The following is a 16,377-nucleotide window of genomic DNA, read 5'->3' on the forward strand; positions in this document are numbered from 1 at the left end:
TCGATGAGAGAGAAACATCAATCAGCTGCCTCCTGCACACCCCCTACTGGGGACGTGCCCGCAACCAAGGTACATGCCCTTGACCGGAATCGAACCTGGGACCTTTCAGTCCGCAGGCTGATGCTCTATCCACTGAGCCAAACCGGTTTCGGCCAATTTGGATGCCTTTTAGTTCTTCTTCTTGTCTGATTGCAATGGCTAATACTTCCAGTACTATGTCGAACAGGAGTGGTGAGAGTGAGCATCCCTGTCTTGTTCCTGTTCTTAGGGGAAATGGTTTTAGTTTTTGCCCATTGAGTATGATGTTGGCTGTGTGTTTGTCATATATAGCTTTTATTATGTTGAGGTATGATCCTTCTATTTCCACCTGGCTGCTAACTCAGCAATTTTAAGAATTATACAAAGCTTAAAGAAAATTTAAAATAACTTTGCTTATTTGGTTATTGTTGAACTGAAATGTTCTTGTAACAAAGCATTGATCACCAGCTTAGGTGTTATGTAATAACTAGAGGCCTGGTGCATGAAATTCATGCACGGGTGGGGTCCCTAGGCCTGGCCAGCGATCAGGGCTGATCAGGTTCCCCGCCTCCTCCTTCCCTCACTGCCCATGCACCATCACTATGTTTTTCCCTGCCTCCCCTGCTCCTTCTTTCCTTGCTGCCCACATCCGCTGCCACCCACCCCTGATTCCCCATCCCAGCCTGGGGGCTTGGTCCCAATCAAGCAATTGGGGCCTACTGGTGGGGGGTGGGACCGGTAGGGTGGCTGACAGGCCCCACCAGCGATCAGGGCCTGCAGGCTGGGGGCTGCTCTTGCACTGAGCGTCTGCACCCTGGTGGTCAGTGCACATCATAGCGAACGGTTGTTCTGGTCATTCTGTCATAACGATTACTTAGGCCCAGTGCATGAAATTCATGCACAGGATGGGGTGTGGTTTGTCCCTCAGCCCAGCCTGCACCCTCTCCAATCTGGGACCCCTCAAGGGATGTCCAACTGCCCGTTTAAGCCTGATCCCACTGGGATCGGGCCTAAACGGGCAGTCGGACATCCCTCTTACAATCCAGGACTGCTGGCTCCCAACTGCTCGCCTGCCTGCCTTCCTGATTGCCCCTAACCGCTTCTACCTGCCAGCCTGATCACCCCCTAACCACTCCCCTGCCAGCCTGATTGATGCCTAACTGCTCCCCTGCCAGCCTGTTTGCCCCTAACTGCCCTCCCCTGCAGGCCTGGTCACCCCTAACTGCCCTCCCTGCAGGCTTGGTCCCGCCCCAACTGCTCTCCCCTGCAGGCCTGGGTCCCCCCCAACTGCCCTCCCCTGCAGGCCTGGTCACTCCTAACTGCCCTCCCCTGCAGGCCTAGTCCCTCCCAACTGCTCTCCCTGCAGGCCTGGGTCCCTCCCAACTGCCCTCCCCTGCAGGCCTGGCCGCCCCAACTTCCCTCCTCTGCCAGCTTGGTCACCCCTAACTGCCCTCCCCTGCTGGCCTGATCACCCCCAACTGCCCTCCCTTGCAGGCCTGGTCCCTCCCAACTGCCTTCCCCTGCTGGCCATCTTGTGGTGGCCATCTTGTGTCCACATGGGGGCAGGATCTTTGACCACATGGGGGCAGCCATCTTGTGTGTTGGAGTGATGGTCAATCTGCATCTGACTCATATATTAGATAGAATAGAGGCCTGGTGCACGGGTGGGGGCCTGCTGGTTTGCCCTGAAGGGTGTCCCGGATCAGGGTGGGGGTTCCTTTGGGGCATGGAGTGGCCTGGGCAAGGGGCCTGTGGTGGTTTGCAGGCCGGCCACGCCCCCTGGTGACCCAAGCGGAGGCCCTGGTATCTGGGGTTTATTTCTCTTCTACAATTGAAACTTTGTAGCCTGGAGCAGAGCCAAGCCTTCTGCTTGCTCTGTGGCGGTAGCCATTTCTGTTGGGATTTATGTATCTTCTATTATTAAAACTTTGTAGCCTTAAGCGAGGCCTGGGCTGGCCAGGGTGTGCGGAAAGCTTGGCTTCCTCCATTGCCGTGGGCAACCCTAGCCTCCTGCTCTTTCTAGCTCCGTGGCTGCCGCCATTTCTGTTGGGATTTATCTTCTATCATTGAAACTTTGTAGCCTTGAGTGGAGGCCTAAGCTGGCAAGGGCAGGCGGAAAGCTTGGCTTCCTCCATTGCTGGGGAAACCCAAGCTTCCCTCCTGCTCTCTGTGGCTGTAGCCATCTTGGTTGGGTTTATTTGCATATTTGCTTCTGATTGGCTGGTGGGTGTAGCAGAGTGATGGTTAATTTGCATATTACTCTTTTATTAGATAGGATATATATATATATATATATATATATATATATATATATATATATATGATTCCTTCTTGTGAATTAAAATGTGGCTATGAAAGAAATGTTACTATGTTAAGTGCATGTTATGGATAGAAGAAGTATTGCCCTTTGTAATAGAATAAGAATTATTATAGATGTGGATATCATGTTGCTTGTGGGGTTATGCAGTCCTAGAGAACATTCAGGAACTTTTCTGCTCAGTGGGTCACCTGGCTTATCAGTGGGTCCAGCTGGACAAACAAATGGACTTGAGATCTCTCCCTGGACCATCTTGAACAAACTCTTATAGATGTTCATCCTCTGAAAGGTTTGATGACGTGATAGCAGAAAAATGCACAGTGGCAGTCGTGCCCAGGTAGTAAGTCATGCCCTCTCCCACTAGTTGAGACGAAGACTCATTTGCTGATTGCACTACTTGAAGCAGAGCAGAGTGGTTTTCTCCCAAGACCTTACCCAGCAAATCTAGTTTGCAGGTCTATGCTTCCACATGAACATCATTGACCTGCAGTTGGAATTATTTTTTTATTGATGCTAAGAAAGAGGCACTCACCCTGACACAAGCCCTGACATTGTGCTCTGTATAACCAACAGTTGTCTCTGCTCACCTGAGACACATGGCCCCCAGTGTGCATCCAAATATGACGACTGTGTAGAAGGCTCCAAGGTGCTCTGTGTCCACGGCATCTGTGAGGATCAAGTCCGCATACAGGCTGGACAGGTGGGTCCTTTCGGACCGTGACTCCTTGGAGGGAGTCAGGGTCCTTAGTCTGTCATCCTGCATGACTGTGTACAGGCATGGCCCTGTGAGGCTGCAGAGGGGAAGCCACCTCCTGCCCTTAAGCAGGGCACAGGCGAGGAAGGGGATGAGAAGTGTCCATAAATAAGCAGAAAACTCAAACCAGAAGTTAAGATTTCATTATATAAATGACTAACATTTTTATTATTCCTTCATGACTCTCCCTGTGAGATATGACTTCCTTTTGGCCATGTGAGTTCCAACAGTGACAAGACATGGAAACACAAAAGGCCCCATCTTGACAGCAACATGCAGTTTTAAGGAGGCTGGATTCCTCTGGCCCCTATGACTGCTGCAGACTCTGAGCCCACTTCCCTGATGCCCTTGCTCTGGGTCCTGAAAACCTTTGCTCCTGACCCGCAGGGTTGCCCAGTGCCTGCCGCTTGGCCTTGCAGGAGACCTTCAGGTCTTTATTTTTACTTCTGTTTTTTCCTACTTACGTGATGGAAAATGGTTCCCTTCCAGTGATGGTGGATGGGAAGGAAGGAGAGACTTGCAAAAGGGAAACAAACAGAATTGATTTTCTGAGGTCTGTGCCCACATGGGTGTTTTTCCCTCTAAAAACATAGCAGGCTGAGTTGATTGACTTTAATTATATTGACTTACAGTTCTTGATTGTTGTTGCTCTTTCCCTGGCATCTTTGGGGGCAAATTATAGGTTTCCCTTACTCTGAAATAAAGATGTTTCTCTTTATGCGTGGTCTGGTCTAAATGCTTAATCATTGGGAGGAAAAAGAGAAGGCACTCAATTACCTAATGGAAATGAACATTAGGAGATAAACAGTTGGGGGCTTGGTGAGATTTTCAAAGGTTTTCCTGCTCATTTTGATTTTCTTTATTCACGCTCCTGTCCTTCTGTCAGCCCAAGTACAGCTGCATCTGCGATGCTGGTTGGACGTCCCCACAGAACAGCTCCGCCTGCACACTGGACAGAGATGAGTGCAACCTCTGGCCTAAGCCTTGTGCAGAACTTGTGCAGTGTTTCAACACTCCAGGCTCTTTCTATTGTGGGGCCTGTCCCACAGGTATGTGGGCATGTGTACGCCAGCCAGAGGCACTGTGCTGGGCTCTGCGTGCCAGCCAGGCATGGTACCCAAACCAATTTCCTTCTGCTGCCCAAGGATAAGAAGCCCGTTCTTAGGAGGTGTTCCAATCCCACTTCATGTCCTATTTCACTAACTCCTACTCCAGACCATCTTCCTGCTGTGATAGTTGAACAACAGAAATGGGAGGTTTGTCTCAAGCTGTGCTCGAGTCAAACATTGGGGGCAGGGTTAGCCATAGTTTGTGAGGTTAAACGTGTTATGTTGCCCTCAACTAACTAGACTTGAGACCAAAGGACGTGTGCTCTAGTTTTGATGTTTGTAAACTTGGGAAAATTACTGATGTCTTCTCTTGTCCAGTAGTTCTCATCTGAGTGTGGCATTAGAAGGTCCAGTGGCCTTGCTGTGAATAGGGATGTCCAGCTCCATCACAGACGTACAGGGACCAAATCTCCAGGGGAGGTCAAATGTGGAGTCATTAGAAACGTGGACTCTGGATCAGAGCGTGCCTGGGTTTGAGTCCAGCTTCATCCCTTATTGTATGGCATCATCATCATCCATATAATGATGATGTATGTCCACTTACTATGAACAAAGCACTGTGCTGGGTGCACTGGGAAGAATGCACCAGGTCTCAGAGAGTTTACAAGGCTGCACTCCATTGATGTTCTTAGAAAGTGGAGCACAAAGACAACATCATAATAGCAGCTATTCTTTTATAGAAATGTCATGAAGGCACTGTGCTAGGCAATTTTTAATTCTTGCAACTAACAAAAACGAGAATGCAAGCAATGAGTATTCTTCCCATTTTAAAATATAAGGACTTGAGGCTTAGCACAGGCGAGTAACTTACCCAAGATCACACAGCTTATAAGCACCAGTGTTCACACTGGGGCCCGCCTGACTCTGGATCTGAGCTGTGCTGCTGAAGACTGTTCTTCTGAGTCACCAAAGACCCCACCCCCCTATTGCCTTGTTTAGTGACTTTTGGTTTAGTGAATTCATTGCAAAAGGTTTGAGACATTCTTATAGTTTTGATCATTTGAATTCTGAGTAATAAAACTCATATTAATTGACTAAAACAGAAATGTTTAAAGTAAACTTAACATTCCTTTTCTGTCACCTCAGTCTCCTTCTGAGACCACTGTTACAATTTGTTCTTGCTCCTCTCCTACCTTTTCTTTCACTCTTACAAACACATAGACACATGTGCAGATTAAAAAATATATTTCCCCACATTGGGATCACATTCTACATATTATCCTAAAATTTTGTATTTTCACTCGTTCCTTTCTATATGTGTGTGCATGTTATTAAAAATAGTTTGTAGAGAGACCAACCAAAGGACTTGTATGCATGCATGTAAGCATAACCAATGGACACAGCCACCAGGGGGGTGAGGGTATGAGCGGGGGAGGAGGGTAATGGGGGGATAAGGACACATATGTAATACCAGTACCTTAATCAATAAAGAAAAAAATTAAAAAAATAGTTTGTAGAATTCAATGGAATAGATGAGTCATAATGTAATCAGCTATGCCCCTATTGACCACAGAGAGTTTTTTCCCCATTTAATGATGCTGCAATAGACATGTGCTTGCCTATTTCTTTATTTTATTCTTGCCTATTTCTCCATATACTGCCAGTTTTATCACTGTAGAATACATTTTAAGAAGTGGAATTGGTAGTCAAAAGGTATGTATTTTAAGAAATGCAACGAATACTGCTAGATCTCTTTCCAAACAGGTTTTCTTAATTTAACTTCTGACTAACAGCATATAAGTGTACTCCTATTTGCTGAATTTGATTCTAAAAATTTAAAACAATTTTTGCCAACCTGATAGGTAGAGTATATCTCATTTAAATCTATAGTTCCTTATAGCTAAGCAGGTTTTTATATGTTTTTGACTATTTGCTTTTCTTCTTTGTTGACTCATCTATAGAGCTAACTTTTCAAATCTCATTTTTCTAGGCTGGAAAGGAAATGGATATGTTTGCCAAGATATCAATGAATGTGAAATAAATAATGGCGGTTGTTCTGTGGCTCCACCTGTTGATTGTGTGAATACACCTGGGTCTTCCCACTGTCAGGCTTGTCCACCAGGTACTACACTAATTTTCTGATTCCATTACAGGCAAACTATACATTTAAAAACAGGATTTTTTCCTCCATTTTAAATATGACTTCTGTCCAAGGAGATAAACTGAACAGTCTGGAAACTTTTACTTAACTTTTGGATTCAGGGCACATTAGTACCAGCTGTATTATAAGAAAGAAGGGAAAAAATTTTGGATATCAAAGGACAACAAGCCTTTATTAAAAACTGAAATAGCTTACTGAGGTGATGCAGAATTTGAAAAAAATGTCTCCGTGAATCACAGACCTATAGCTCCATTGTTCCCACAAATAATTTATTTCTATAATGTATACATGAAGTATTTTAAATATTAAGTTTACTAAATAACAGGCCTGATGGTAGGCATGTAATACATGTTAGTTTTCTTTCTCTTCTGGAAAGGAGTCATTATTGCTATTCTCTAATCTAACTCGAGTTGCCATCCAGGAAGTTCAACGAGTTCTAAGGGATTAACTGCAACACTGTGTTTCATTAACAGAAAACAACAGTACTTTGGACTTCTAGAATAATTTAGCTCTAAGATCATCAAGTCATTGTAATTAAAAAGTGTCAACTTTTTTAGTGTCAGCACTAAGTGTACCTTTTTAATTTTTCATATACCTTTTTAATTTTTTTTCTTTTGTAATTAGGAAACAACCAAGAACATTGTTTATGAAACCAGGTTCCTAATTCTTGTTGTCCTTTTTCTTAATTATGGAATTTTGTTTATGACACTTTACATTTTCTGTTTGATGATAGAGGATCTCTGGTTGGTCTGTTCATGTTATTTGGTTTTCAGATTGGGAATCTTCTTCTTGAATAGTCTTAACGTTGTTTGTCGTGCCCCTGCTCTTGCTGTGATCAGGGTACCAGGGCGATGGAAGAGTGTGCACACTCATAGACGTCTGCTCAGTCAATAACGGAGGCTGCCACCCACAGGCGTCATGCTCCTCAGGCCCAGGTAATGACTTAGCTCTCCCTCTGCTTTTGGGTATTTTAATATAACCTTATAAAACAAATCAACTTTTTAAAATAAAAATTTTTTGATATTCAAACAAAAAATTAATCCATGTTACAAAACTGTACATTGGGATTTTAAAAAGTGCAGTAGACTGTGTTCTTTTATGATTGGTTCTAATTTAGCAATTATTTTTCAAGATAATTAAGTCAGCTACTTAAGTCATAATTGTATTCCAGCAAGCAGGAAGGAGAAAAGGAGGAAGGTGGACAGGTCTACTTCTTTTAAGGATAGTTTTATTTCTTTTTTTAAAAATATATTTTATTGATTTTTTTACAGAGAGGAAGGGATAGGGATACAGAGCTAGAAACATAGATCAGCTGCCTCCTGTACACCCCCTACTGGGGATGTGCCCGCAACCGAGGAATATGCCCTTGACTGAAATCGAACCCAGGACCCTCTATCCACTGAGCCAAACCGGTCAGGGCAGGATAGTTTTATTTCTGTGCTGTTGGCCAGGGCTGAATCTGGTGGCTAACTCTGGCTGCGAGGAAGGCTGAGATATGTAGTTTTTATTTCAGGTGCCCATACCCTCAATTAAAATAAAAAGTAAAGAATGGAAAAATGGAGCTAGGGAAAATACCAATAGCATCGGCAATGCTGTTTAAAAGAAGCTTAACTCTATAATTTTTTGAAATATATATTGCTAAACTTTCAGAAATGTTGAATCAATTTATATTCTCACCAACAGTGTATGAAAATATACATTTACCCCACCCTTAGCAACAATGAATACTATTGTTATTTTTCATTTTAGTCAATTTTATAGGCAAATTTTGCCTTCCTGTTATTTTAATTTTGACTAAATAAAAATTAAGATTTTGATTACTAATAATTAATAATTAATGCTTTTCACATAGTACTGGCCATTGTTTCTATTTGTCCATGTCCTTTGTTCATCACTTTCTTATTGATTTGTAAAATTTCATTATGGCCGAAACCGGTTTGGCTCAGTGGATAGAGCGTCGGCCTGTGGACTGAAGGGTCCCGGGTTCGATTCCGGTCAAGGGCATGTACCTTGGTTGCGGGCACATCCCCAGTGGGAGGTGTGCAGGAGGCAGCTGATCGATGTTTCTCTCTCATCGATATTTCTAGCTCTCTATCCCTCTACCTTCCTCTCTGTAAAATATCAATAAAATATATTTTTAAAAAAATTTCATTATATATTGACGATATTACCTCATTATCTGTCTTATATTTTACATGTATTTTTCTTGGCATGTTGTTTTTATTTTTTCATTTTGTGGTGGAATTTTCTATTTAGAAGTTTAAAAGTTTTATGTAGTCAAAATGGTAAAATATTTTCTTTTAAAATGTCCCCCCTTAGAATTTGTCCTTCCCTACCAAACAAACCTTTAAAAAATATTCAAGTACACGTTCTTTAATATTTTTATTTATTTTAAACATTAAGATCTTTGATCTTTTTAGGATTTATTCTTATCTATAGTATCAAATAGAGATCTACCTTGATATTTTTGTTCAAATGGGTGGCTGGCCCCAACTCCATTTATTGAATAATTTTGTCATATCTTTTGCTATTTCAACATATCACTTTTATTTTTACTAACATGTCATATATATGCACATATATAAAAGAATATGTATGTTATATATATACTTGTGATTATTAAAGAGGTTATTAATTAATTAATAGCATACTAAAGTGGTTAAGAGCATGAGTTCTAGAAAAAGACTACTGGGATTTTGATTTTCCCTTGACTCCACCATATTCTAGCTTTGTCTTCATCTATAAGTGGGGATAATAATAATACCCACTTGAGAGGATTAAGTGAGTCAATATCTGTACAATGCTTGCAATAGATACCATCATCATAAGAATATTTGTTTCTGCTGTCAACCCCCCCATGATGAGAAACTCCCCTTTTCCTTAGAATACTTCACCCTTGCGCACAACTCAGGACCATGACATACAGGTCAGTGTCATCGTATATAAAGTATTGATGACATGTATTACCTTCATTATTTTTAGGGTAAAAATAGGAAAATAAAGATTACAGTGTATTCTTCTTACACCTTGTCTTGCCTGCCCCTAGAGATCTGCACACTTGAGTTGGAGGATTTCTTGTCTAGACAACAGGGCCTGCGTTTTGTTACTGGGTCTGAGTTGAGCAGACCTGTACTTACACTTTCACTGTTATTTCTGAACAGGTTCCTTACCTTTCTGTACTTGTCTCCCGGGATATACTGGAAATGGTTTTGGCCCAAATGGATGTGTGCAACTCAGTAATATTTGCCTGAGTCGCCCGTGTTTAAATGGACAATGCATCGTGAGTTCTTTATTCTTCCTGAAGAGCTTGTACTTGAGAATAATTTTAGTTTCATATCTATGCAGTATGTTTTCTATGATTTATTACTTTTAAGATAATGATGAAACTTAAGATAAGGAACTGTCAATAACTCTGAGATGAAAGGTAAGTACTAATTTTAGTTCCCAGGAAAAACCAATGAGTTAATTTTTTTCAGTTAGTGATTTACAAAGAAGTAAAACAATGCCTGCAGTTTGATCCAGGTAGATGTAACTTATATTTAGCAATTACCATTTAAATGAATGAATGCAAGTTAGACCACTGGAAGCTGCTTATGACTCAGCATCTGCTGCATACATCATGTTGTTTCACTTTTCTTTATTATTTGGGTTCATTCGAGTTTATTGTCTATCCATTTGTTCTATGGCATTATGTTGTTTCTTTCCTTAGGACACAGTGTCTGGTTATCTTTGTAAGTGTGAATCGGGTTGGGCTGGTATCAACTGCACAGAAAACATCAATGAGTGTCTGAGCAACCCCTGTTTGAATGGGGGAACCTGTGTTGATGGCATTAATGCCTTCAGTTGTGAATGCACACGTTTCTGGACTGGATTTCTCTGCCACATTCCCCAGCAAGGTATGCTCAGCATTTCTTAAACCAAAGATGCTCACAGCTTAAATTTATCATCATTTAATGAGTCCTACTGCAGGTTCTTTCTTGTTTAATTGCTCCAATGCTTAGAACTAAGTGTTTCCTTGCAGAAATTGTACAGAATTGACAAGGTGAATCTATATCTTAATTTAAGCCAGAAGTGCCTTTTCCCCAAAGGAAAATTTTTCTGTTTGCATTATGTCCATTCTGAAAACAAAATATGCTCCGGTATTATAGTTTTCTAAGAATGGGTTTTCTCTAAGGCAGTCATTTAATTTCCCTAGAATATCCCACTTAATCATGTGACTCTCCTGCTCTAGAATACTATACTGGGTCCCCTATTGCCTGTTAAATAAATATTGGGACTGTTTTTCAATTCTCGTCTATAACTAGGGCTCATCCTATACCTACACTTTTCATTAGTTCTCTAAAAGGACTCCTTTCAAGACAGACATCTTTCCTTACCTGACCCCATGCACTGCCATACATATTTCTTTATTTTAGATAGTCCTCTCTCAAATCTTTCCAAATTCTTTCTTTGCTTCCCAACAAAATGCATGTCATATTCAACCTCCACCAGAAAACCTCTTATAACTTCTCCACCCCTCCCTTATTACTCCTTATTCTGGATCAGCATGTCTACCAAGGCTTCTCTGTGTGTTCAGGATGGTGGTAGACCCCATGAAGAAATAAAAAAGCATAAAATACTCTCAATACATGTAATCTGCTTATCTTCCAGTTGAGGAGACAAGACTAATACAAAATAGCAGAGAATAAACAAGAACTAAAGATAAGAACTAAATTGTGTGGGGCCAAGTCAAAGGTCACAAAGGTAGAATGAGAGGCAGTGAGCATACAAAGGACAGGGAAATTCATGGTGGAGATGAGGAGATGTAAACTAGACTTTGAACAAGAAGTGGGATTTGGGTGGATGCCCAAGGAAAAGGGGACAGGGACGAAGATGGGTAGGACTTTTACCTCTAATGTTAATTACTCAAACTTTTCTAAATGTTTCATCAGCAGGTTAGAGTTGCCTAGCCTCTTCCTCCACGGAGTCTCTGAAAAGCACAGTTCACTTTCTTTTCCTTTGTAGTCTGTGGAGGGTCCCTCTCAGGGGTGAACGGGAGCTTCAGCTATAAGAGCCCTGATGTTGGCTATGTTCATGACGTTAACTGCTTCTGGGTTGTCCGAACCGAAGAGAGAAAGGTAACTGTAGTGTCTCCTGTCTAATGTAGATTTTATTTATATATAGGCATATATATTACATAAAATGCATATAGTGATAATTTATTGATCATATATTGAGGATTTACTAAATGTTGGGTTTTGGGGTAGGCAATTTAAATGACTTTCTCTAACGTTACAGTAACTCTTTGAAATAAGGAATAATATCTTCATTTCATATTTGAGATAATGGAAACTAAGAGAAGCTAACTAATATTTTTAAAACACTCCATAGCTGGTAATTGGACTAGTCAGATTTCAGTCAAGTTTGTCTGTTTCCAAAGTCCATGTTTGCCCACTATGGATTATGCTCTACATGGGTTGGCCGACAACAAGTCATTGATTTGTAAAGGCATGTTCTTACTGAGACAGTCATGTTTGAAGATCATCACTCAATAATGTTGATTATTATATAAAAATGGGAACTTCTATTAAGATGATTTTCTTGCCAATATGGCCCAGTGGTTGAGCATTGACTTATGAGCCAGGAGTCACAGTTCCATTCCTGGTCAGGGCATATGCCTGGGTTGCAGACTTGATCCCCAGTAAGGGACATGCATGAGGGACATCAATGATTCTCTCTCATCATGGATGTTTCTATCTCTCTCTCCCTCTCCCTTCCTCTCTGAAATAAATAAAAATACATATATTGTTTAAAAAGATGATTTCCTTATTAGTGTTTTCTTTGGGCCACTGCATGTGCCAGTGTTTGATGCTAATTGTTCCACAGATTATATCATTAACTTTCATAACCCAAATGAATTACATATATATCCTCATTTTACACATAATGAAATGGAGCCTAGAACAGTTGAGAAATTTGTCCAGGGGCATGTGGTTTTAAATGGCATGCAGTCACTTGAACCCAGGCCATTCAACATCAATGACTCTGAACCTGAACCGCTGCAAGAACAATCTTCAAATTAAAATCTGAGCCTGAGGTGTTTAGTGCTTTTATCTCCAGTATTTATTATTCAACTTTTCCAAATACTTATTCTTCAACCAACTCATAAGCTCATTGAAATAAGGTTATACTTCTGAATAGAGAAGGTTTCCCTTAAAATCTCATTAACTTTCCAGCAATATTATTGAGGTCAGTGTATAAGGTCAGAAAACATTCCCTCCCCCCACTCTGGAAGAGGACCTGCTAACCCACAATAGAATAAACTCCAAAATCAATTTCCCAGTGAGTATTTGATATGGATTTCCTTCTTCCCATTTAGTTTTCATGAATTCTATTTCCTGACATTGAAAACATATTTTTTTCAAAAAAATTATTTTGTGAAAAATTTTGATATTTTTATTTTCAAACTGTAAGAAAATTTATGCTGCTTTCTTGATTATTGTGATTCTATATGTTTTTATCTCAGACACAATTTACATAAAGGAGTAGAAAATTATGTACGAATCATGGACAGTTATTTTATTTTTATTGAAATTGCTTCAAGGGAAAACATTATGTAATGTTAGGTAACAGATCTTAAAAATATCCTAGTATAGAATTTCAAAAATATCTTGATTTCCTTTTTCACTAGTTGAATACTGTTGTGGTTTTAGATTATAATAGAAATTAAATTCAACAGCCTTCTTTTGGTTGTTTGACTGTTTTAAGTGAGGTTGTCAATAAAAAAATATTTTATATATGATTAACTATATTACTATGTTTTTCTGTATATTCCAACATCTTAACTTGGAGACACTTTGTGTTTATTCTCTCCTACTTGTATGCTCAGAACTCTTCATATTCCCTTTGCCCATTCTCTGCTCTTATTACTCATCTCTTGTGATGTGCAACCATAAAGACTTGCCGACTTCATACATGCTGATACCATACCTACTCAGTCTATACCTGAGGTTTTCAGTGTGGGCTGGGCATCAGTATCTGGTTGAAAGTTTCAGAGATTCCTAAGAACATCTGTGAGTGAGCTATAGGCTATTTGGGTGATCAAGATATAAATTCTTGTGAATGGTGATATTAGTTAAACTTAATTTAAGGCAGATTTTTCAAATGTCTAATGTATTTTACTGATTTGGAAGCATTTGTTTAATGGACCTAACAGTTTTAATGAAATCTAGGCAAATATATTTCATTAATCCATGAATAACAACTCAAGGAATGTAAAGTTTCAGTTATGCTAGATAAATACATTTTAGAGATATGCTGTAGAGCATAGTGCCTATTGTTAACAATACAGTATTTTGCACTTCAAAATTTGTTAAGAGAATAGATTATGTACTTACCATAAAAAAATTTGAGAGAGAGAGAGGGAGGGAGAAGAAAGCTTTGGGAGGTGTTGGACATGTCTATTACATTGATTGTTGTAATGATATCACAGGTGTTTGCATATGTCCAAACTCATGAAATTTTACATTAAATATGTACAGTTCTTTGTGTATCAATTATACCTCAATAAAGTTGTGAAATTATGTAATTAACATTAAGATTTTGGCATAGTTGTTTATGTATGTGGGGGAAAAAAGATGGAATTTTACCTCACACCAAAAAAAAAAAAAAAAGAGAGATTTTTTGATGTATGTTGATATTAGTTGAAGTATCACAAGTCATTTAACAAATAGATTTTTCATATGTATTTCATTTAACAAATAGATTTTTCACAAATGGATAATTGTGAAATATTAGGTATATCTCTTAAAAGTGACTCACTGTAAATGCTTCCTAATTAGTGGGAGACAGACTCTAGAATTAACATGGAAATGAAGAATAATATCTTGTGACCTTTATATTTTTAGGTGCTGCGTATCACTTTCACCTTTTTCCAGTTAGAATCAGTGAGCAACTGTCCACATGAGTTTCTTCAGATTCACGATGGAGATTCCTCTGCAGCATTTCAGCTTGGAAGGTTCTGTGGCTCCAGCACCCCACATGAACTCCTCAGTAGTGACAATGCTCTCTACTTTCATTTCTATTCTGAACATTTAAGAAATGAGAGAGGCTTTACAATAAGATGGGAAACACAGCAACCAGGTAAGTGTAAATATGGAATACAATAAAGCAAAATCTTGAGGTTATTAATTTTTTAATCAATATTAATCTTTTTGATACATTAAATATTTGGAGACCCAGTGTTATATAATACTAGAGGCCTGATGCACGAATTCGTGCACCGGTAGGGTCCCTCGGCCTGGCCTGCGCCCTCTGGCAATCTAAGGGGGATGTTGGAGAACTGGTTTTGGCTCAATCCCCGCTGGCCAGGCCCAAGGACCCCACCGGTGCACAAATCCATGCACTGGGCCTCTAGTATGCATATAAGATCTTTGATTAATCTCTTCCTGCTCTCTCCCCTCCCCCCTTCCCTCTGAGATTCATCAATCTGTTCCATGTTTCCATGCCTGTGCGTTGAGTGTCTGCCTCCTGGTGGTCAGTGTGTGTCATAGCTACTGGTTGAATGGTCACTTAGGCTTTTATATATATATAGATTTTTATAATTACTTTTATATCAAATAAATCTACATGAATTTGTATTTGATTTTGTTTTCAGAGATCCATAAAATATGGATGAAATGGAAGAGTTTAAAAAACATTAGTCTAAATGAGTCCCTTCTGAAATTACTGAAATAATTTTTATAAGCTCAACTAGTAAATTATTGCAAAGATGTTAGTGAGGACACTGACCTCTCCTTCACTGAGTATTCCTTGTCTTATGACTATTTGATAATTTGTTATTGTTGTATTTTAGTTTTAATGGTATATTTAAAAAATTTACTGAGATTTTTTTCAACATACAAAAAAGTAGAAAAAACATTATACCAAAACTCCAATTCATTTAACAGTAAATCTGTAGAACTATTTCTGGAATTTCTCAGTTTTTCTACTGGTCTATTTATCTACCCTTGTGCTACATTGGCTGAGTTCCTGAAGCTTGAAGTCTGGTTGTGTAAATCCTTTAACTTTGTTCTTTTAAAATATGCTAGCTTCTTTACATTTCCATATAAATGTTAGCATCAATTTTCCCCAACAGTCTGTTGGGATTTTGTTGGCATTGCATTGGATCTATAATCATTTGGGAAAGTAATGACTTTTTAAAAATTCAGATACTATCAATTCATGAACTTGGATTATATATTTGTTTAGTTTTCTTTTAATTTGTCTTAGTAGTGATTTATGATTTCAGTGTTTACTTATTTCACATCTTTTGTTATTTCTTCCTAGATATTTGATATTTTATTATGTTAAATGACATTATTTTTCTAAGATTTCTTTTTCCATTTGTTGTTAGTATATTTGTATTTTCCTTATTATGAATGAGGTTGAATATCTTTTCATATATAATTTTAAAGGGTATTTGAATTTTTTCAGTGAACTCTATTTATATCACAATTTTTGTAGAATCTCTTCAGATATTAGGAATATTAATTTTTTATATTATATATTGCATTTTCCCAGTTTGTCACTAACATTTCACTCTGCTTATGACATTTTAATTTTTTTACCCATATGATAATGTTTTAAGTACTAAGTTTTGAAAAAGTCTTTTCCTCTGAGCAACTGTGACGTTTTCTCATTAGAAACAATGAGAATAATGTAACTTATTTGTTTCTCTTTTTGCCTCCGAGGCAAATGTTTTTGTCTGAATAACCTGCATAACTATGTAAATATATCTTGCATATCTGAAATGTCATCTTCATTTGTTATTTTCTAATTTTTATTTATGGCAGTAGAGATTTTTATTTAGTGGTTTTATTTTTTTATTTCGCAGTAGCACTTTTCATAAGCATTTTTCATAGGTTTTCTGTTAAATAAATGTGGATATTAATAAAGAAAAGATTCCTCCCGTCATTGATAAACAACTTTATAGGGCTGATGGGGTTTAGTGCAGATGATGAAGTGGGTGTCAGAAAGCCTGGCCCAGTCCTTCACTCACTCCATCCCTGGGCAAGTGGCTCAACCACTATAGATATTTGAATTTCTCTCTTTTAAAAAA

General features: G+C 39.1%; 1 protein-coding gene across 1 annotated transcript in view; it reads left to right on the plus strand.

Moving 5' to 3' along the window:
* CUBN (cubilin) overlaps positions 1 to 16,377 on the plus strand; it is a gene marked incomplete at its 5' end in the record, with an annotated part of 316,681 nt that overhangs the window by 20,801 nt on the left and 279,503 nt on the right. Inside the window, 8 exons of the mRNA XM_080671851.1 lie at positions 2,909 to 3,035; positions 3,976 to 4,138; positions 6,129 to 6,260; positions 7,139 to 7,234; positions 9,461 to 9,579; positions 10,009 to 10,195; positions 11,304 to 11,416; positions 14,186 to 14,420. Of these exons, the coding sequence (XP_080527977.1) occupies positions 2,909 to 3,035; positions 3,976 to 4,138; positions 6,129 to 6,260; positions 7,139 to 7,234; positions 9,461 to 9,579; positions 10,009 to 10,195; positions 11,304 to 11,416; positions 14,186 to 14,420 (1,172 nt within the window). The remainder of the gene's footprint in view (positions 1 to 2,908; positions 3,036 to 3,975; positions 4,139 to 6,128; positions 6,261 to 7,138; positions 7,235 to 9,460; positions 9,580 to 10,008; positions 10,196 to 11,303; positions 11,417 to 14,185; positions 14,421 to 16,377) is intronic.

The sequence above is a fragment of the Plecotus auritus genome, assembly GCF_963455305.1.
Source record: "Plecotus auritus genome assembly, chromosome: 1".
In the NCBI taxonomy this organism is placed as follows: domain Eukaryota; kingdom Metazoa; phylum Chordata; class Mammalia; order Chiroptera; family Vespertilionidae; genus Plecotus; species Plecotus auritus.